This window comes from Monodelphis domestica, chromosome 1 (assembly GCF_027887165.1).
Source record: "Monodelphis domestica isolate mMonDom1 chromosome 1, mMonDom1.pri, whole genome shotgun sequence".
In the NCBI taxonomy this organism is placed as follows: Eukaryota; Metazoa; Chordata; class Mammalia; order Didelphimorphia; family Didelphidae; genus Monodelphis; species Monodelphis domestica.
The window spans coordinates 125,980,913-126,002,108 of NC_077227.1; the positions used below are offsets into that span (position 1 = coordinate 125,980,913).

Below are 21,196 nucleotides of genomic sequence, written 5' to 3' on the forward strand. Positions count from 1 at the left end.
TTTAAGTCCCCTGTTCAGCCATCCCTGGGATCAGACCAGGGGCAGCATGGAGGGCTCTTCCCAGAGCCAGTTTTCTTCCATATATGAGCTTATCCTGTTGGCTCTTCTTCAGTCCTCCCTCCTGGCCTTGAGATAGTCTTTCTTCTGGCTTTGATTTCCTGAGAATTATCTATAAAGCATTTCTAGAGTGTTTTAAGGTTTGTGCTTTAATAGATTATCTCATCTGAGCCTTGCTGTGAGATAGCTGCTATTATGGTCCTCACTTAACAGATAAGGAACCTGAGGCTAAGAGAAACTAGGTGGCTTGCGTGGTCCCATGTTTTATCCGCCAGGCCACTCAGCTATTTCATGAAGTCTTGTTTTTGTAGGTTTGTTTGTTTTTCAGTAAGCCTTACCTTCTGTCTTAGTATCAGATTCTAGAACAGAAGAGTGGCAAAGGCTAGGCAGTCAAGTTTAAGTGACTTGCCCAGGGTCACACAGCTAAGAAGTGTCCGAGGTCAGATTTGAACCCAGGACCTCCCAATGTCAGCCCTGGGACTCTAATCCGCTGTGTTACTACCTAGCTGCCCCTTCCTGACCTTCTTTCCAAAGGCTATGCTTTGGCAGGCAAATCTGTCCCACTTTGCAAAGTAAATTGCCAGGTGGTGGATTAAAGCATTGGCTTTCGGAGGCCTGGAGTGATTCGTTGCCTGAGGCAGTCCGCTGGAACTGAGAAATAATTGCTGAGCAGTCTGCATTTCTCTGCAGCCTTGACCCGAGCCCTGCCTCCTAGTCCTCATTCTGGTTACTTCTTCATCTGGAGAAGCTTCTTGCTTTCTTCTGAGTCTTACTGCGTGCGCCCTTAGGCAGCCTTCTTTGCCTCCTCTCTGCTTGTCATAGCATGCAGTGCTTAGTAAGCACTTGTTGCTCATGCCTTCTGCAGACCCAGATGCCAGCACGGACATCTTTTGCCATATGATGCCCTTCTACAGCTATGATGTGCCGCATACCTGCGGCCCCGACCCCAAGGTCTGCTGCCAGTTCGACTTCAAGCGTTTGCCGGGTGGGCGCATCAACTGCCCTTGGAAGGTGCCGCCCCGGGCCATCACGGAGGCCAACGTGGCCGAGAGGTACCTGCCTGCAGCCCAGGGCATCCCTTACTAGACGCAGAGCCGCCTCTGCTCCTGGGATTGGTTGTTATAAGTCCTCACGGGAGGCCTTTCCCGAAGGGCTTCCCCGCCAGCAGAAGGGACGCTTCTCCCAGGGTCCTGAAGGCGCTAGCAGAGCCTGCTGACTGGCTCCGAGACAGAACGTTTCCCGAGCTGGCACACTTCCGTATAAACCCCGAGTGCCTAGTTATCCGAACCTCCTCTGAGGGAATTTGGGTCCCCGGGGCCTCGGGATTCAGCAGAACTAGGGCTTCTCTTCATTCCACGATTGGATTTCTTTAAAAGTGGAAATGAAAAGCTTTGGGACCAGGTTCATTTTGTTTTAAACCCTTACCTTCCATTGTAGAATCAATACTGTGCATTGGCTCCAAGGCAGAAGAGCGGTAAGGGCTAGGCAATGGGGGTCAAGTGACTTGCCCAGGGTCACACAGCTGGGAAGTATCTGAGGCCAGATGTGAACCTAGGACCTCCCCTCTCTAGGCCTGGCTCTCCATCCACTGAGCTACCCAGCTGCCCCCCCAGACCAGGTTCATTTTTAATGAAACAAGACTTTTTTTTTTAAACCCTCCCTTACATTTTAGAATCAACTAAGTATTGGTTCCAAGGCAAAAGAGTGGTAAGGGGTAGGCAATAGGGGTTCAAATGGCTTGCCCAGGGTCACGCAGCTAGAAGTATCTGAGGGGAAATTTGAACCCAGGACCTCCTGTTTTCCTGGCAAGGCTCTCTATCCACTGATCCACCTAGCTGCCCTCCAAACCAGACCTTTCTGAGGAAACTTGCATGGACTGAGTCAAACCCAAGAGATTTTCACCAGAATTAGACCAGCCATTAGAATAGGTGTGTTTTTTTTGGGGGGGGGGGGGTGGCATTTAGTAAGTTGATTTTTGAATATTTTTCCATTGTTACAAGATTCATGTTCTTTCCCTCCCCTGCCCCCAACCCCCTCCCACAGCTGACGTGCAATTCCCCTGGGTTTTACATGTGTCCTTGATCCAGACCTATTTCCATATTATTCATATTTGCACTAGGGTGATCATTTAGAGTCTAGAATAGGTGTCCTTAACCTGGGCTCTAGAAACTTTGTTTTTAAAAAAATATTTTGATGATAACTGCATTTCAATCTAGTTGATTTCCTTTTGTTTTATTACGTGCATTTAAGAGAATTATTCCAAGAAAGGGTCCCGAGGCTCCACCAGATTGTACAAGGGATCACAAAAGTTAAGAACTTCTGCTTGAGAAAGTAGCAGACTGAACAGCTAGCTCTCCAGCTTTCTATTTTGGATTCCTGTCATGCACCCGTCAGCGCCATCGAGTCCATAATTCCTCCAGTGGTAGCCTCCCAAGTCTCCTGGCCTTTCCTCCTGCGCTAGGCTCCAAGCAGCCTTATCTTCCCCTCCCCGCAGGGCAGCCCTGCTTCTGGATCAATACCGAAAGAAATCCAAGCTGTTTCGAAGCAACGTGTTACTGGTGCCCCTTGGCGACGACTTCCGCTATGACAAACCCCAGGAGTGGGATGCCCAGTTCTTCAATTACCAGCGACTCTTCGACTTCCTCAATAGCCAGCCCGACCTCCACGTGCAGGTGTGATGGTTGCGGTGAAGGGCTGGGGTTGGGTGGAGATGGCACGGTTTGCGTGGGTGCAGTCACTAGTGCTACCCCTGCCGTTGATTCAGAAAGAAGGAAGTAGCTCCCACGCGGTAGGTCTCCCAGTGTCTGTCACGATAGCCCACTATCTCCCTGGGAATAGCTGTCTAGAACGGATAAAAGTAACCTTCCTGACCTGTCTGTAGGCGATGAGAGTTCCCCCGGAGCCCTGGTCCCTGGGGTGCTGACGGGCGCTGGGATCGTGTGTCCCCACAGGCCCAGTTTGGCACTCTGTCTGACTATTTTGATGCCCTGTACAAGAAGACAGGGGTGGAGCCTGGTGCCCAGCCTCCGGGTTTTCCTGTGTTGAGTGGAGATTTCTTCTCTTACGCCGACCGGGAGGATCACTACTGGACAGGCTATTTCACCTCCAGGCCTTTCTACAAGAGTCTGGACCGGGTCCTAGAGGCCCATCTGCGGTGAGAGACCAGGCTTAGCAATAAAGGAAGAGCGTGGGATGGAGGGCCAGGAGGACCATCGGAAAGGAGAGTGAAATGAGGGGGTAGTTAGAGGATGGGGTCACAGAATTTCTGAACTGGAAGGGACCTCAGTGGCCATTTAAATAGTCAGTGAGGTCCTAAGGACATGGAAATGCAATCCACGAGGAGACGGATGCCATCGGGGGCAAGGCTGGAGCTAGAGAAGGGAGGGACCAGCTAAACTGGGAAGATGGAAGAAGCCAGGAATCGTGTGGGTGATATCAAGGGATGGTCACATCTCTCTCTGGGCAGGGGGGCAGAGATCCTGTACAGTCTGGCACTTGCCCACATCCGGCACTCTGGCATGACCGTTCAGTACCCGCTCTCAGACTACGCCCTGCTGACTGATGCTCGTCGCGCCCTCGGGCTCTTCCAGCATCATGATGCCATCACTGGTACTGCCAAGGAGGCAGTGGTGGTAGACTACGGCGTCAGGTGGGATCCTGGTACTTCCCCTTGGGGGGAGGACTTAGTGTCTTATTACATAGAGGGGTTCAGTGGGAAGGAGGCCGGCTCAGGGGGAAAGTGGGGAGCCTGAGATCAAGAGCCTTCCTTGAACTGCTTTTTTTTCTTCTCTCTCCCTTTTTCTCTCTCCTCCCTCTGCCCCGTAGGTTGCTGCGTTCTCTTGTGAGCCTGAAACAGGTCATCATCAATGCCGCTCACTACCTAGTGTTGGGGGACAAAGGAACCTACCATTTTGATCCCAGCACACCTTTCTTCAGCATGGTGAGACCTGCTCCTGGGCTGTTATTCTCTATTTCCACCATTGGGAATCCTGTCCTAAGAGTGTCATGGTGGAGCTGCCATGTCCTCATTTCTCAGAGTTGTTGGGATTTTTTTCCCCACATTTTCTCCCAATTTTTTTACAGTTAAACACAGAAGCAATTTTTGACAATTGTTTTTTGACATTTTAAACTTTAGCTTTCTAACAACTACTTGATTGTGTGGTTCAATGGGGATATGATTGGGGTTATAAACCCTAAATGATCACTCTAGTGCAGATATCAATAATATGGAAATGGGTCTTGACCAAAGACACATGTAAAACCCAATAGAATTGTGCGTCAGATATGGGAGGGAGTTGGGGGGAGGGGAGGGGAAGAACGTGATTTTTGTAATTATGGAAAAATGCTCTACATCAATTAAATAGAATTAAATAAATGAATGAATGAATGAATGAATATAACGCACACACCCAAGAAATTTAGCTTCTCCCTCCTTACTCTTCTCATCACCCCATAAGACAGTAAATAGACTGATCACACACACACACACACACACACACACACACACACACACACACACACACACACACACACACACGTGTATTCCTGAAGGCAGAGATTTTCATTTTTGTCTTTGAATTTCCAATGACTATCTCAGTGCTCAGCACAGGGCAGGCAATTAATAAATTATATATGTGTGTGTATATATATATATGTATTATAGTAATATATTTAATATCTAATAAATAAAAATAATATTAAATAAAATAATAAATTATACATAAATAAATAATATATAGTAAAAAGAATTAATACATGATCCATATCTATAGATGCATCTCTAAATAGTCTGATATAGTTATAACCATACTTTCATGTAATATGTATTTCTATATTGCTCATGTCATGATAGAAGACACAAATCACACATACACTGAAAATCTCACAAAGAAAATAGAGTGGAAGACGACTGCTCAGAATTTTGAGCAAGTGTTCTGGGTCTGTCTGCCCTTATCTGGGTAGACAGTTATAAAGCCTGATGAGAAACTGCACACGGGGTGGATACAGGAGTCTGGTCTGATCTTGGCCTTTTCTTTCTTTGTCGTTAGTATACATTTGTTTACTTATTTTTTAGACACTTCCGTTCTGCCTTAGGATCGATAATGAGCATTGGTCCCAAGGCAGAAGAGTGGCGAGAGTTCAGCGGTTGGGGTTAAAGTACCTTGCCCAGAGAGGGTCACAGAGCTAGGAAATGTGTGAGGCCGCCGTAGGATCCAAGACTTCCCAATTCCAGACCTAGCACTCAATCCACCATGCTGTCCAGCGGCCCCCCAGTATGCATTTATTAATTGCCTGCTTTGTGCTGGGCCCTGTGCTAATCACTGGGAATTCAAAGACAAAAATGAAGGCCTTCAGGAAACTTCCATTGGGGGAGGCTTGTATACATAGAGGTATATAGGAAATAAGTATACATAACATAAATAAAACAGATATGATGCCTTCATTCCAGGACGACACACGCCTCACCCAGGATGCCCTGCCTGAGCAGACGGTGATTCGGATGGACTCCTCGCCCCGGTGAGCCATGAGGCCAGGCTTCTCTCAGAATCGTTTTTTTGCTCTTAACAGCCCAGACCCCATCCCATCCAGCACTTTGGCATCGTCAGAGGCCCCGCTCCCCTGTTTAACTCTCTGGAAAGCCCCTTCACCTTTTCTGCCTTTTCCCCTGGACGTATTCCTTCTCTCCGCCTGGCAGGTTTGTGGTTCTCTTCAACCCCCTGGATCAGGAGCGGCTCAGCGTCGTCACTTTGCTTATTAACTCTCCCCGGATCCGGGTCCTTTCTGAGGAGGGCCAGCCCTTGGCTGTTCAGCTCAGCGCCCACTGGAGCTCTGCCACCGACGTCGTCCCCAACGTCTACCAGGCAGGTGCCCCGGGGAGGGTCCGCGCGGGAGCTTCATGTTGGGATGGAATCAATGTCTTCTCAAAGTCCGCGTCTTGTGGCCCCACGAGGAACACGTCCAAAGTTTCCAGCCTGTCCCTGCCAGCTCCTGCCTCCGCTTCTCCCTCCTCCTTCCCCAGAATCGCTCGGTCCCTTACCTTGTTAGAGGGTAGACCGTGGCCCCTGGAGCCTGCCCTGGGGAGAAGTGGGGGGCTTCTGTGCTCTCATTTGTCGCCTGGCACTGGGCAGGTATCCGTGCCGGCCCGCTTGCCCGCCCTGGGCCTCAGCATCCTGCAGCTGCATCCGGGCCTGGATGGGCGCCGCACCCTGCCCTCCTCCGTGCGTCTCTACCTGCATGGCCGGCCGCTGTCTGTGAGCAAGCAGGACATCTTCCCCGTGCACGTCGATGAGGCCGGGACCAGTGACTTTGCCCTCAGCAACCGCTACATGCAAGTCTGGTTCTCGGGCCAAACTGGGCTCCTGAAGGTAAAAGAAAAGGCTGAGGAAGAGGCGAAGGGAGGGGAATGAGAGCCGGGGAGAAGGGGGCCAGGAGCGACAGTTAGCGTTAAAGGGGGGTAAGTCAGGGAAGTCCCTGGGTGGGCTCGGAGGGCACCAGCAGGGAGGATGAGCACAGTACGAGGGAAGACCTGGACTGCAGTCCCTTTGAGATGACTGTCGGTCAGTTCCCTGGGTGGGCAGGTCTGATATTCATCGATGGGGCCAGGGGTCAGGGCTGTGTTTGTTGGCAGAGCATCAAAAGGGTGGATGAAGCCCAGGAGCATCGACTGAGCACCGAGTTCCTCATCTACGGCACGCGGACCTCCAAAGACAAGAGTGGCGCCTACCTCTTCCTCCCTGATGGCGAGGCCAAGGTATGGGTGCGGGTGGTCTCACGGGGATACCATGGGCCAGCGGGGTGGCTCAGGCCATCGAGAGCCAAGCCCAGAGACGGGTTCCTGGCTGGGTGGCCCTGGCCAAGCCACTCGAGCCCCCACTGCCCAGCCCTTGGCCCTCTTCTGCCTTGGGGCCGATATCCAGGATGGATTCTAAGATTTAAAAAAGGGCCAGCAAGGTATTGAGCCGAAGCTTCTCCCTCCTTGCTTGGAGTCTCTCGTAAAATCCCCGCTTACTGCCACACCTTCTGTTTGACCTTGATGGCTCTGATTAGGAAACGGACGAGGAGAGGCCCATGTGGTGGGCACGGGGCCCAAGTCTACTGCTCTCTGGCCCTGGGCTTGGGATCAGGAAGGCCTGAATTCAAATTCCTGCTTCAAATTAGTACTGCCAGAGGGTGGCCCTGTGCGAGGTGCTTTACCCATTCGCAGCCTCAGTTACCTCAACTGTAAAATGGGGAGAATAAAAAGGGCCAAACTCACAGGTTTGATGGCTGTGAGGAACGAATGAGATAACTCCTGAGACTCATTTGACCATTGTAAAGGGAGAGAACAGGCTCATCGTTCACTGCTAGAGATGGTGTGGTCTGGTGGAAAGAGCCCTGGATTTTGAGTCAGAAGACCCGAGTTCTAATCCCTTCTGCCGCTTCCTAATGCGATGATGTCTCCCCTATTTCCTTCTCTGGAACGGGAGGATAAGAATGTCTACGTGTCTCAGAGGTGTTGTCAGGATGTAATAAGAGAACATGATGCCAGACTATAAATACAAGTCGACGTCGTCATTATTATTGTTAGCCAGGTTAAGGGGTCCCTTGCCCTTAGTTTATTCGCTGTGCTGTGATGCTCAGCCCCGCCTGCTCTGTTCCTAGCCCTACGTCCCCAGGGAGCCGCCCGTTCTTCGGGTCACGGAAGGCCCCTTCTTCTCGGAGGTCGTCGCCTATTACCAGCACATGCAGCAGGTGGTGCGGCTCTACAACCTGCCGGGTGAGTGCCTGCGGGGTGAGATGGGGAGCGGCCTCCTGGGAGAGAGAAGGGCCTCGGTGGCATGGGGGTCCGTCCCTGCGGGCCTCCTCGCCTCCCCGGATCTCCGGCTCATTCCGGGAGTGTCGCCGTGACTCTTTTGGCCTCGCCTCCCTCAGGGGTGGAGGGCCTCTCCTTAGACGTCTCCTCCCTCGTGGACATCCGAGATCACGTGAACAAGGAGCTGGCACTTCGCATCCAGACAGACATCGAAAGCGAAGGTGTCTTCTTCACAGACCTCAATGGCTTCCAGGTATGTCCGGCCGCCCGACTCCCCGAGTCCCTCTTGCTGGACCGGCCTTTCCGGCTCTCCTGCGCCTACTGCAGGCACTGGTTGTCCGTCCAGGCTAAAGGGGGCCGCGAGCTTTTACTTTAACCCATTACGGATTTATTTTTAACATTTTTTAAAATGTTGAGTTGTCCAGCAATGCAGTGATCTGGGACAGTAATGAAGGACTTCCGATGGGGAATGTTATCCACCTCCAGAGGAAGAAATGATGGAGTTGGGTGGATGTGAATCAAAGCAGAATCTCTTTTCGTATCAGTGTATTTACAGTTTTATTGGGTGTTTTGGTTTGGTATGAGTGTGCTCTTACAACAAGGGCCAATCTGGAAGTGGGTTTTCCAGGATAATAAAAGATAAGGTTTTTTTAAAAATCTAAAAAAAAGATAAATGTTGAGTTCTAAATTCTCTCTGCTACCCCTTCCCCCATCGAGAAGGCCAGCAACATGATATAATTATACAGGGGAAGTCATTTAAGACACAAAGTAAGACCTCATTTTACATGACTAATGTGTTTTAAGACCCTTCTTTTAAATTGAAAATCAATCATAGTAGCAAACTTCATTATTCTTTCTTTCTTTCTTTCTTTCTTTCTTTCTTTCTTTCTTTCTTTCCTTCTTTCTTTCCTTCTTTCCTTCTTTCCTTCTTTCTTTCTTTCTTTCTTTCTTTCACCTTTACCTTCTGTTTTAGAAACAATACTGTGTATGGGTTCCAAGGTAGAAGAGCAGTAAGGGCTAGACAATGGGGGTTAAGTGACTTGTCCAGGGTCACACAGCTGGGAAGTGTCTGAGGCCAAATGTGAACCCAGAACCTCCCATCTCTGGGCCTTATTCTCCATCCACTGAACTACCCAGCTGCCCCCTAAGTATTTCCCATACAAACATTCTCAGGCGCTTTATGATTTTTCTTGGGCTTATCAGAGCTACCAGAAGCACTACTCTTGTACTTTGGGGCCATTATTAATAAATAGTGTTAATGAAACAAAGAAGAGCATTGTTCTGACACAGACACAACTTGTTACAAGCTAGAGCTCTGGACAAAGACCAATGCAGGAACTAATGTTTGACATAAAACAATGCAATGACTCACACTAATATTTCTCAGAGCAAGATTGGGCATAACTGAGTGAACTCCTGCAAGACTTTATGCCTCTTGAAAAAATGGCATAGATTTAGCATGCAATTAAAATTTTTATTTTACATCTTTTTCTGCCTTTATTTTTTCAATTTCTAATTACATATACTTGAATTTGTATGAGTTCACATAAAACGAGTTCCTACTGTATTTCCATATCAGCCAATCAATGAGCTTTTAGTTATTTTTAATTTTTATTTTAAATTATAATTTTATTTTTGATTAATTTTAATTAAAAAACCCTTATCTTCTGGATAATTGGGGTTAAATAACTTTTCTAGGGTCCCAGTGCTGAGAAGTATCTGATTTAAACTCAGGTCCTCTTGGCTCTCTATCTATCATGCTTCAATCAGCTTTTTAAAAATTTTTGTTTACATCACTATAATAGGTTTCCTTTATAATTCTGTACATTTTACTATTAAAAAAAAAAACCTTTATTCTTAGAAATTCACAGGGAGCAGCCAGGTGGCTCAGGGGATGGAAATGGGAGGTCCTGGGTTCAAATATGACCTCAGACACTTTCTAGCTTTGTGACCCTGAAACCCCAAATGTCTAGGAAGGAAGGAATAAGTTCACAGGCTTCCTCATAGTGCCTCCGTAACACAAGAGAGGTGCAGAGCCTCTCATACTATGGGGAATAAAAGGTATAGGGAAGCTAGTCTGAATGGGAGTTTCAGAAAAATACCCAGCTGCCTCTTGGGCTGTGTGTTGTCATCCTCTCCAGATCCAGCCCCGTCGGTATCTGAAGAAGCTGCCACTGCAGGCCAATTTCTACCCCATGCCAACCATGGCCTACATCCAGGATGGCCAGAGCCGCCTCACCCTGCTCACCGGCCAAGCGCTCGGGGTGTCCAGCTTGAGCAGCGGTGAGTAGACACGCTTCAGGATGCCCTCGTGGGTCCTGGGGCCGCTCTGGCAGAAGGAGCCTCTGGGAGCAGCGGCTCTCGCTGGTGTGTGACCTGGCACAACTGAATGAGAAGCCTTTGCTTCTGACTTTTTTACTTAGAGAGTGTGCAGAAAAGAGCCTGGTGCTTGTCTGGTGGTGTCATCCCCCCATCCAGCTGTGTTGATGTAAGCAGATCCGAGAGGGGCGGAAGGAGGAGGCTAGGATGCATTCTTTTTTTTTTACCTGCAAGTCAAAAGGTCTAGGATCTATGCTTAGCTCTGCTAATAGCGACTATGTGATTGCAGGTAAATCACTTCACTTCTCTGGGTCTCATATAAAAAATCAGGGACAGTAAGGTGACTCTCGGGGGATAGAGAGCCAGGTCTAGAGATGAGAGGTCTTGCCTTTAAATCTGGTCTCAGACACTTCCTAGCAGTGTGACCCTGCACAAATCACTTAACTCCCATTGCCTAGTCCTTACAGCAATTCTGCCTTGGAACCGATACACAATATTCATTCTAAGCCAGAAGTTAAGGGTTTAACAACAAAAAATTAGCTCTTCTGCCTTGGAACCAATACACAGTACTAATTCTAAGCCAGAAGGTAAAGGTTTAACAGAAAAAAATTAGCTCTTCTGCCTTGGAACCAATTAACAATATTCATTCTAAGCCAGAAGTTAAGGGTTTAACAACAAAAAATTAGCTCTTCTGCCTTGGAACCAATACACAGTATTAATTCTAAGCCAGAGGTAAAAGTTTAACAGAAAAAAATTAGCTCTTCTGCCTTGGAACCAATACACAGTACTAATTCTAAGCCAGAGGTAAAGGTTTAACAGAAAAAAATTAGCTCTTCTGCCTTGGAACCAATTAACAATATTCATTCTAAGCCAGAAGTTAAGGGTTTAACAACAAAAAATTAGCTCTTCTGCCTTGGAACCAATACACAGTACTAATTCTAAGCCAGAGGTAAAGGTTTAACAACAAAAAATTAGCTCTTCTGCCTTGGAACCAATACACAGTACTAATTCTAAGCCAGAGGTAAAGGTTTAACAGAAAAAAATTAGCTCTTCTGCCTTGGAACCAATACACAGTACTAATTCTAAGCCAGAGGTAAAAGTTTAACAGAAAAAAATTAGCTCTTCTGCCTTGGAACCAATTAACAATATTCATTCTAAGCCAGAAGTTAAGGGTTTAACAACAAAAAATTAGCTCTTCAGCCTTGAAACCAATACACAGTATTAATTCTAAGCCAGAAGTTAAGGATTTACCAACAAAAAATTAGCTCTTCTGCCTTGGAACCAATACACAGTACTAATTCTAAGCCAGAGGTAAAAGTTTAACAGAAAAAAATTAGCTCTTCAGCCTTGGAACCAATACACAGTACTAATTCTAAGCCAGAAGGTAAAAGTTTAACAGAAAAAAATTAGCTCTTCTGCCTTGGAACCAATTAACAATATTCATTCTAAGCCAGAAGTTAAGGATTTACCAACAAAAAATTAGCTCTTCAGCCTTGAAACCAATACACAGTATTAATTCTAAGCCAGAAGTTAAGGATTTACCAACAAAAAATTAGCTCTTCAGCCTTGGAACCAATACACAGTATTAATTCTAAGCCAGAAGGTAAAAGTTTATCAGGGGGAAAAAATTTACCAAGTTGCCCTGGATGCCTTTGGAGGGTCCACTTCTAAAATTGTGTTGTCTGTGATTTAAGTGACGGGTTAGAGCCGTTCAGGATGCAGATAGGAGATAACCAAAAACCTCAATACTAAGGGAATGTCAGGGGCAGCAAGTGTCATCTGCCCTTCATTGGCTTCTGTCCCTTTATGACTGAAAAGATATTCCAAGCCCAGTGAACCCTTCTCCAAATTGACATCCCTCTGCCTGCCTTGGGTGGCTGTTTGGGAGCTTATTTTACTCTGACAAACTCAGCAGACCTAATAATTTATAATGGACATGCTCTACTTTTCTGCTCCCTCTGGGATGCGACTGTAAATGTTAATTAGTTATCTAGAACTTTATATAGGATAATCTATTTGTTAAATCTTCTTTTCTCTTTCAGTGACATAACAGGAGAAAAGAAAAAGAGGATGAGAGTTAGGTCCACAAAAGCGGGAACATGCATGTAGATGCTGAAATTAAGGGAGGGAAAATCAAGAGGATCCTGTGTGTAAAGGTTAGGGAGGCTGGAGTAAGTTACTAAGACGGCTGTGAAGATTTGCAGAATATTTGACTTCTTTTATTGAAGAGCTATGAGAAAATAGGGAGATAGCGATTCCAGGCATATGTCTATTATGCAGACATAGGTTAGCTTTCAAGGACTTTGTAGTCACTTTTTAGAAAGTCTTTATTGATAGCTTTTATTAAAAAAAAAATAAAAGAGAGAGAGACATCCTTACTTTCCATTTTAGAATCAACATTTTGTAGTTTGAAGGCAAAAGAATGGTAAGGGCTAGGCAACTGAGGCTAAGTGACTTGCCCAGGTTCACCTGTCTTAAGAAGTGTCTGAGGCCAGATCTGAACCCAGGATCTCCCATCTCCAAGTCTAGCTCTCTATCCACTGAGTCATCTAGCTGCCCCAGATATCTTTTGTTTCTACATCATCTAGATTTCTTTGCATCCATCTCTTTCTCCCCCTTCCAAAAAGCCATTATCTTTTTCTTTTAAACCCTTACCTTCCATTTTAGGATTAATACTGTGTATTGGTTCCAAGGCAGAAGAGCGATAAGGACTAGACAACAGGGATGAAGTGACTTGCCCAGGGTGACCCAGCTAGGAATTATGTGAGGCTAGATTTGAACCCAGGACCTCCCATCTCTAGGCCTGGCTCTCCATCCACTGAGTCACCCAGCTGCCCCCAAAGCCATTATCTTATAACAGAATTAACCTAAAAATAGGGAAAGAAAAAAATTCAGCAACACAATGGAAAAATTCTGATGTCATATGCAATGTTTAACATAATCTCACAAAGGAGATCAAGGTGGTAGGAGAGATTCTTCTCTTACCTCTTCTTTGGGGCTAAGCTTGTTCTTTATAATTCTACAACTTTCAGCTTACCTTTCCATTTCCATGATTATAGTCATTTTGCAGATTATTTTCCTGGCTCTGCTGACTTCACTTTGTAGCCACTTATATAAGACCCCATTTCCCTGTCTTTGGTCTGTTTCTTAGTGCACCGTAACAGTCTGTTCCTTTCTGGTACCACAATGTATTTTAGGCTTTCTTCATTTGACAGGCATCTACTTCCCAGGTCTTTGCTCCCATCGTTCTTTTTATAAATGACTCCTTAAGAGCATATGCCTAGTAGTTTAGTCTCTGGGTCAAAGGGTACGGATATTTTCATCCTTTAATTTACGTCACATCCACTCACTTTCCAAAATATTTGTACTAATTGTAGACTGGAGCTCCACCAACAAAATCGTAGGCATTTTCATTAACAGTGCAATTATTAAGAATAAATAGGAAACCATGGAAAATATTCTAAATTAATTAAATACATTTTTTTAAAAAGAATAGAAAAGAATATATATTTATTAAAAATAAAAAGGAAAGAATACTGGATTGTGAGAGAGTAGCTCCACGTTCCAATTCCATTGTCCTTGGTGTCACCCCTGTGAAAAGGGGAGGAGGGAGGGAATACCAACTGGAGAAAGAAAGAAAGGCTTTTTCGAAGATCTTTAGAGGCTGCTCTGAGCCTGGAGTTCTAAAAGGCAGAGGCATTTCAGGCACGAGGAACATTCTGTGCAAAAGAGACGGCAGGTCGGGATGGAGGAACAGCCTGGAGTAAGCAGAGGGCAGGAGAGGCGTCTGGGAAGGTAGGTGGAGCCAGATGGTGTGGGGCATCAAATACCAGGCTGAAGAGTTTGAATTTTATGATAATACTTGTATAATACAGATCGAATTGTTTACTATCTCCAGCAGGTGGGAGGGAGGGAAACGATTTGGATCTGATAACTTCAGAAAAACTAAAGTAGGAAATTGTTATGATATGTCATTGGGAAAAGAATTTTTTTTTAAAGGAAAGTTTGCATTTTACCCTAGAGGCAGTATGATGCCACTGAAGATTTCTGAATAGGAAAATGACATTAAAATCACAAAAAAGATCTCAGGGGCTGACTAGTCCAGCCTCTTCATGTTGCAGCTGAAGAAACCAAAGCCCAGGGAGGTCAAAGTGATTTGCTCAAAATCTGTAAATGATGTCGCTGTAAACATCCGAGGGGGGATTTGAACACAGGTCCTCAGGCACCAGAACTGGGACTCTTTCAGCTGTAGTAATAACAACACTCTCTATGTGCTAAGTGCCTTATAATTATCATCTCATTTGTTCTTCATAACCCTGGGAGATAGGTGCTGATGTCCCTATTTTTACAGATGAGGAAATGGAGGCAAACAAGTGACTTGCCCAAGTTACCCATCTAGTACATGTCTGCGATCAGGATAGAACTTGGGTCTTCCTGACTTTAGGCTCCAGGTTCTATCCACGACGCCATCTAGCTGAGTCAGACTTGCTGTAGTTTAGGAATATTAATTTGGTAGTCATGTGGAAGATGGATCGGAGAGGCCAGAGACTGGATGAACACACAGCTAGGAAGTATCTGAGGGCAAATTTGAACCCAGGTCCCACTGATTCCAGACCTGGTACTCTATCCTCTCTGCAATGGAGCTGCCCAGCAGCTGATTTCTAATAGAAAAAGAAGATGCAAAGGATGCTTCCCTGGGTGGTAAAGAGAGGTTAGGATCGTAGAGGCAAAGAACAGGCAGTTTAAAGGATGAGTAGGTTTTAGAGGAAATAACGCTTATGAACCTAGGATCAACGTCTACCTCCGACACATGCTAGCCAAGCAACCCGGGGCGATTCTCAGAATTACACGACAGTTACCCCTCTGCATTGCTCACGAGGCTTTCCCTACGCTGCTGCAATCACAGGTTAGAAACAAAACTAAAAGGCTTCGTACCTATCGAGCCTAGGACGACATTTGGACTTCCTGGCAGAGATGTTCAGAGCTGAGGTTCAGGAGAGATTAGAAGCTGGAAAAATATTGAGGGATCAGCTGCAGAGAGATGAAAATAGAATGCCTGGGAGCAGGAGAGAGCCTTGAGAGCAGAAAGAAGGCTGAAGACCCCTATTTCAATCATCAGAGTGAAAGAAAGCAGGAAAGCCATCATATTCCATGTTCTCCTGTGTCAGAAATACATGATGAGCAAATTAGGCTAAAAAGGAAGTCTAGACAGGTAGAAAGGGAACCCAGAAAAGAAATACAGGGGCTGAGAAAGAAAAGTGTCTAAAAGAAGGGGCAAAGTCTCAACAGCCCCAAAAGCTGCCAAGATGACTGAGTGAAGGTCATTAGATTTCAGTTACGAGATCTTTGGCATTCTTTGAGAGACCAGACGAGCAGCTCTAATCTTCAGCCAATAAAACAAGTGATTTTTTTTTTAAACAAATGATTCTTGAAAGAGATCTATGTTATTGGGAACTTAGAGCAGTTTACTTGCATGGAGCAGGAATTCCTGAATGTCTGCTCAGTCCTCTGACTCTTCTATGGTCACAAGACAAGCTATGGAAAAAGCAGCTTGTGACTTTGTAAATGCAAAAGTTTTCCCATTTTGCCTGTTTTCAAAAATAGTTCAGTTTTTTCCCCCAATTAAGAAACTTGGGACAAAATTCCCCAAACAATAAGTATTAAATATTTGTTAAACAAGAACAAATGAATAAAAATATTATTAAATCTAATGCAATAAATAGTAAATGTTTATTAAATAAGTATAAATGAATAAAAATATCAAATCCAATAGAAGTAAATCAGTAAAATTAAAAATATTAAATCCAATAGAAATCAATCAGTATAAATTAAAATATTAAATCCATTAGAAGTATTAAATATTTATTAAATAAGTATAAATGAATAAAATAAAAATAAAATGAACAAAAATAAAATCCAGTCCAATAAGTATAAATAAATTAAAATTATTATTATTAAATCCAGTTCCATAAGTATGAAAACACTTTTCAGGCATGTCATCTTTAGGAACTCATGATCCTTTGGAAAGAAAGGACACTAGACTTTACAGGAGTCTGGAATCTTGGTTCTACCACTGAATAACAATTTCTATGGGCCTCAGTTTCCTCATCTGTAAGATGAGGCTATTAGACTACATGATTCAGAGGGTCCCTTCCATCACTACTAGAGCTGTGATCTTATGAAACTTTCTTATCCTGAGGCTTTCAGCATCTTGAGAGCCCCATCTTGTACTTACCTTAAAGAGAGCTTTTGACTTTTTTCTTTCCTGTTTCGTATCTACTTCCCATCAGGGCAGGTGGCTACATAGGTGTGCTCAGGGGACTCATCATTTTAATTTCCTCAGGCCAGTTGGAAGTTATCCTAGACAGACGCCTGATGCAGGATGACAACCGAGGCCTTGGCCAAGGGCTAAAAGATAACAAGAGAACCTGTAACCGATTTCGCCTCCTTTTGGAACGACGTACCACTGCCAATAAGGTATCATTCCTGGACCCATCTGAAACAATGAAAGTGCTCCAACTTGGGTGTCAGCTTAGGGATGAGGGGATGTAGTTGGAACATTTGAGTGGCGCCCAAAGTGGGACCTGATTCCAGAATTGGGGAGGAGAGGGGGTGTCAATTTCCCATTCATCCCACCACTGTCCAGCTCTTCACTCTGCTGACTGTCTCCATGCTATCTTATATACTCCTTCTGATTATCCATCTTTCTTCATTCCATAACTTACTTTGCCATCAGCCACTTGGCTTCTTTTCCAAACTGGCCTCTGCATTTAGGCATTTGATCTTTCCCAGCAGCAGGAGCGACAACCGAGAGGTAAAGTCCAGCAAAGGTAGTTTCTGTCTAGTGTTAGCCAGTGGCAACTGTATCTGGAGCCCTGTTGAGTTCATATCCTTGTAGCCAAGTCCCTTGTGTCTGTGTGTAGTGGAGAGAAATAGTACTAGAAGAGGCAGGATGCCTAGATGGTAATAGCTTCTTTTTCTGGGGGTAGTAGTCATGAGAAGGGCTTGAGGGGGAGAAATAAATACCAGATATCAGCCAATTCATCAGGAAGTGTATTTATTAGGCATGGACTGTGAGCTATGAATTGTGCTCAGTGTCAAGATACTGGCTTAAGGCTGTACTTGGGGCAGGAGGAAAGGCAAGGATATTTTATAGGATTTAGCTCTATCTCCTCTTCCACCCACCCATGACCCCAGCTTCTCTGCCTCACCCAGATCTTGGTTACTAATACTGCAGGTGCAAGACGGTCGCCCAACCAGCTTCCCGTCTCTTCTTAGCCACCTGACTTCCATGCACCTAAATACTCCAGTGATGGCCCTCCCTGTGGCCAGGGAGCAGCCTGGAGGCCCTCCCTTACGCTCCTTTCAGCCACTGGCCGCCTCACTTCCCTGCGATATTCACTTGCTCAACTTGCGAATGCTCCAAGCTGAGGTGAGTGTGCTTGTCCCCCTCTTGAGCCTCAAATCTCCCCATCTCCAACCAGGCTTCTGTTTTCTCACTACCTTCAACTATTCCCTGACCCATTCCTTGTCCCACAAATGCCCTCCTATGTGGGCAGAAGTTCTTTAAGTTCCAGGATTTTATATTGGATCCCTCGTGTCTAGGGGTCCAAAAACCTTGGCAGTATCCCTACTCTTAATATCCATTCTCTCCATTTCATAGGATGACAAGCTACCCTCATCTGAGGCTGCCCTCATTCTACATCGAAAGGGCTTTGACTGCGGCCTAGAGGCCAAGAACTTGGGTTTCAACTGTACCACAAGTCAAGGCAAGGTGAGCTTGGGACATGTAAAGGATAATTTTAGCATTGTGACCTAAACTATATTAATTATTTGGTCACCATGGATATCCCAAATATATAAAAAAAAATACCCAAGTAAGCCTAGAAATTTATGGTGATTTAATTCATACAGTGGAAAGAAATTAAGAAGGAAGAAGGAAAGGGTGTAGGATTTCTCCCGCCTGGCTTGTGCCAGGAGGAAGACCAGAGGCTCTAGGAAGGTAAGGTTTTGGAGAGTAAAAGAGGAAGGAATCAGCCTTAATTCCAAGAGGGCTCAGCCAAGATGCCTGAACCTGAATCAGCTCAAAGGCAAACTCACTACCAAACCCAGACAAATAGCTGCCACCATGCCAAGATTTCAGAATGCTTAGCACGCTGCCAGCCAGAGTCACCTCTCCAGGGAAAGAGAGCAAAGAGAGGAAATGACATGCCCTATATAGACGGTTTTATGTCACTTTCCTGCATCTCATCTGTACTAATGATAGCTTAGCTTGACTTAGGACATCCCAGGGGTCTGTCATCTGTTTCTGTACATGTCTGTTGAAGGCCATCTTCTTAGATGCTTAATCCTTGAGTATGGTGCAGACATTCCTGACCTTGTTTAAGTAGGGTGGAGTAATGTAGAGTTCCCAAGACCTGATTCTGTTAGACCAAGTATCTCCATTGTTACAAATCAGGAAACAGCTAAATCAGATCTTCTAATGTACGGTCTGAGTAGGGTGGAGTAGTTTTAAAATTCACAGATGGTAATAGGTACAGGATGCCTGGCTTGGTGGCTTGTGGCTGTTTGGCATGGCAGTTCATTGAGATTATAGTCATTGAGGAAATTATAGTAATTGGGGAAATAAAGTTTTGAAAAATGATAAGAAGTAACCCAGAGATGGCTCGGGGAAATAGCAAGGGAGAGGACAGTTGGATAGGGATGGAGTAGAATGATGGCCTGTGAAATGAAGGCTCATGTTCCAAGATTTCTTTGAAAGACAGGGATGATGAGGGCAGCTGGATGGTTCAGTGGATGGAGAGCCAGGCCTAGAGATAGGAGCTCCTGAGTTCAAATATGGCTTCAGATACTTCCTAGCTATGTGATCCTTGGCAAGTCATTTAACCCCATTGCTTAGCCCTGCCCACTCTTCTGCCTTGGAACCAGGACATAGTATTGATTCCAAAGTGGAAAGTAAGGGAGAAAAAGAGAGAAGAGAAAAGAAACAAGATGCAGTGGAATTGCTTGTCAACTCTGGGAGAGGGGAGGAAGACAAGAAGAATCATGTAACCATGGGAAAATATTCTAAATTAATTAATTAAATTTTTTCAGATCAGCAATAAATAAATGGAATGTACTGTTTAACCCCCCCCCCCCAAAAAAAAGGCATTTACAGGCCAGATAAATGGAACTCATTGTCCACAGCTACTTTTATATAAGATCTTTGACAAACTTGCCAAAATTAAAACAACAAAAACCTTGTGACTTACTGGGTAGATGGAGAGAGGGATATATTCAGAAATAAAGATGATATAAAAACAGAAGATACTCATAAAAACAAGATTTAAAAGATCCATAAACAAAAGAAAGTTTATATTTTATGATGTTTGTATGCTGAGATTTCTATCATGGGTATATCTAATACTGATCCTAAGAGATATTGCTGGAAAGGATCTTAGAAACCGTCAAGTACAAGCTCTTCCTTTTCCAGAAGACGAAACTAAGATGCAGAAATTAAGTGACTTGTGCCCAGAGTCGCAAAGTAAGTGGCAGGGCCAGGATTTAACCTTAATGTTCTATCTGGTGTCTGATGCTGTCACTCGCGTGTTTGGTTCATGTGTCCTCTTCCTACAGGTGGCCCTGGGGAGCCTTTTCCAAGGGCTGGACATAAGCTTCCTGCAACCCACTTCGCTGACATTACTTTATGCTCTGGGCTCACCTTCTAACAGCATGGATATCCACTTGGAGCCCATGGAGATTTCCACCTTTCGCCTCCGCCTGGGCTAGGACCCTTCATAGCCAAGTGAGGAAGTACATCCATACAGACCACCTTTCAAAATAAAGCTGAGATGGACAGCTGCACTGGGTGCCCCAACCTACTCCACCTTCCCCAACTGTGACAGACCAAGCTCTGCCCCATTGTTCTCTATTTATTGTTGCTCCTGTGCTTGGGGGGCTGCCCAGAAGCCTGGGATTATACAGATGGGGCAAAACGCAGGTAGGCTCAGGAGAGACGGACCCTGTGTGCCGGTGCCAGTGATGCTGGGCAGTGCCAGGAGGTGCATGAGTGGCTGCCCGCTTGGACATGAGGTTCTTGCCCTCAGTTCCGATCCTGTCTCCCTCCTGTTAGCTTTGGGGACATGAGAGACCAAGAGCAAGCATGGAGAAGAACTGAGGGAGGCACCAAGGAATGAGATCTAGTGTGCTGCCCTGATGGAGGCAGGTATGCGAGGAGAAGAGAATCATGATCCCTCCGTCAGTCAGAGCTGGCTCTGAAATGAAGTACAGACACTTCAGTGTGATGCTCAGAACTACAGAAATCTAAGAATGGGGTGTGAGCCGCTGACAGCGAGGCCAGGCTACCCCTCAGTGCTGTCCTGGCTAAGGGGATCTGCATCAAGCAGGTGATTTTGTAGCAATTGATAAGAACTCTTTGTATGGAACTAGAGACTGTGACTTTGCCAGAGTTCACAGGACACTTCAGGTAAACAAAACTCATTTCAAACTAGCCACCTGGTCTGTGTGTTGCTTTGGGGGGAGGGGGTGGTCCTCAGTCTGCCCTGCTTGCATTTCCCTGGCATTCCATTTTGGTTGGTGCTGCTCCAATGCAAAAGGGCGGCAGAACCTTCTTCTAGCAGAGAGGATCCTGAGAGAGGCGACATCTTTTTCCAGGGAAGAAACTTGAAGCTGTTACATCTCTTCCTCTCCAAACCCCTAGAAATGCTTTTAGCTATCATTCCAGAACCTACCTGGTTGGGGGAAGCAGGGCTTATCTGGAAGCAGTTGGGCTTTGGGGACAGACCAGGATGGAAATAAAGCCCTGTGCACCTTCACACCAGGTGGGACACCAGCACAAAATTCTTATCTGTTTCCTCCCTAGTGATGGTTACTCACATTTCACCCAGGCAAATCCTTTCATCTGACACACGTTCCCTAGGACCAGTAATAACAGGAGACCCGGAAAACAATTCTTTTAGCATCTGTCCTAAATCTTGTTGGGAGACTTGTTCCCTCTAAATTCCTGAAGCAGGTTTGAGCAGTAGAAAA

The 21,196-nt window shown here is 45.5% G+C and overlaps 1 protein-coding gene across 5 annotated transcripts in view; it reads left to right on the forward strand.

Annotated features, from left to right (window-relative positions):
* Positions 1-20,657, forward strand: part of MAN2A2 (mannosidase alpha class 2A member 2) — a 26,781-nt gene extending 6,124 nt beyond the window's left edge. For 4 of the 5 annotated variants that reach the window (XM_007479300.3, XM_007479301.3, XM_007479299.3 and 1 more), the window contains exons 8-23: positions 923-1,109; positions 2,552-2,729; positions 3,009-3,211; positions 3,524-3,706; positions 3,883-3,997; positions 5,507-5,574; positions 5,753-5,918; positions 6,186-6,422; positions 6,686-6,808; positions 7,699-7,813; positions 7,969-8,102; positions 9,991-10,132; positions 16,512-16,645; positions 17,406-17,600; positions 17,832-17,942; positions 19,784-20,657. In XM_007479300.3, coding sequence (XP_007479362.1) covers positions 923-1,109; positions 2,552-2,729; positions 3,009-3,211; positions 3,524-3,706; positions 3,883-3,997; positions 5,507-5,574; positions 5,753-5,918; positions 6,186-6,422; positions 6,686-6,808; positions 7,699-7,813; positions 7,969-8,102; positions 9,991-10,132; positions 16,512-16,645; positions 17,406-17,600; positions 17,832-17,942; positions 19,784-19,936 — 2,444 coding nt within the window. In that variant the 3' untranslated portion in view covers positions 19,937-20,657. Of the gene's footprint in view, positions 1-922; positions 1,110-2,551; positions 2,730-3,008; positions 3,212-3,523; positions 3,707-3,882; positions 3,998-5,506; positions 5,575-5,752; positions 5,919-6,185; positions 6,423-6,685; positions 6,809-7,698; positions 7,814-7,968; positions 8,103-9,990; positions 10,133-16,511; positions 16,646-16,904; positions 16,983-17,405; positions 17,601-17,831; positions 17,943-19,783 lie in introns of all 5 variants that reach the window. The other variant, XM_016427951.2, reaches the window with a different exon arrangement.
* Positions 20,658-21,196: the final 539 nt, after the last annotated feature.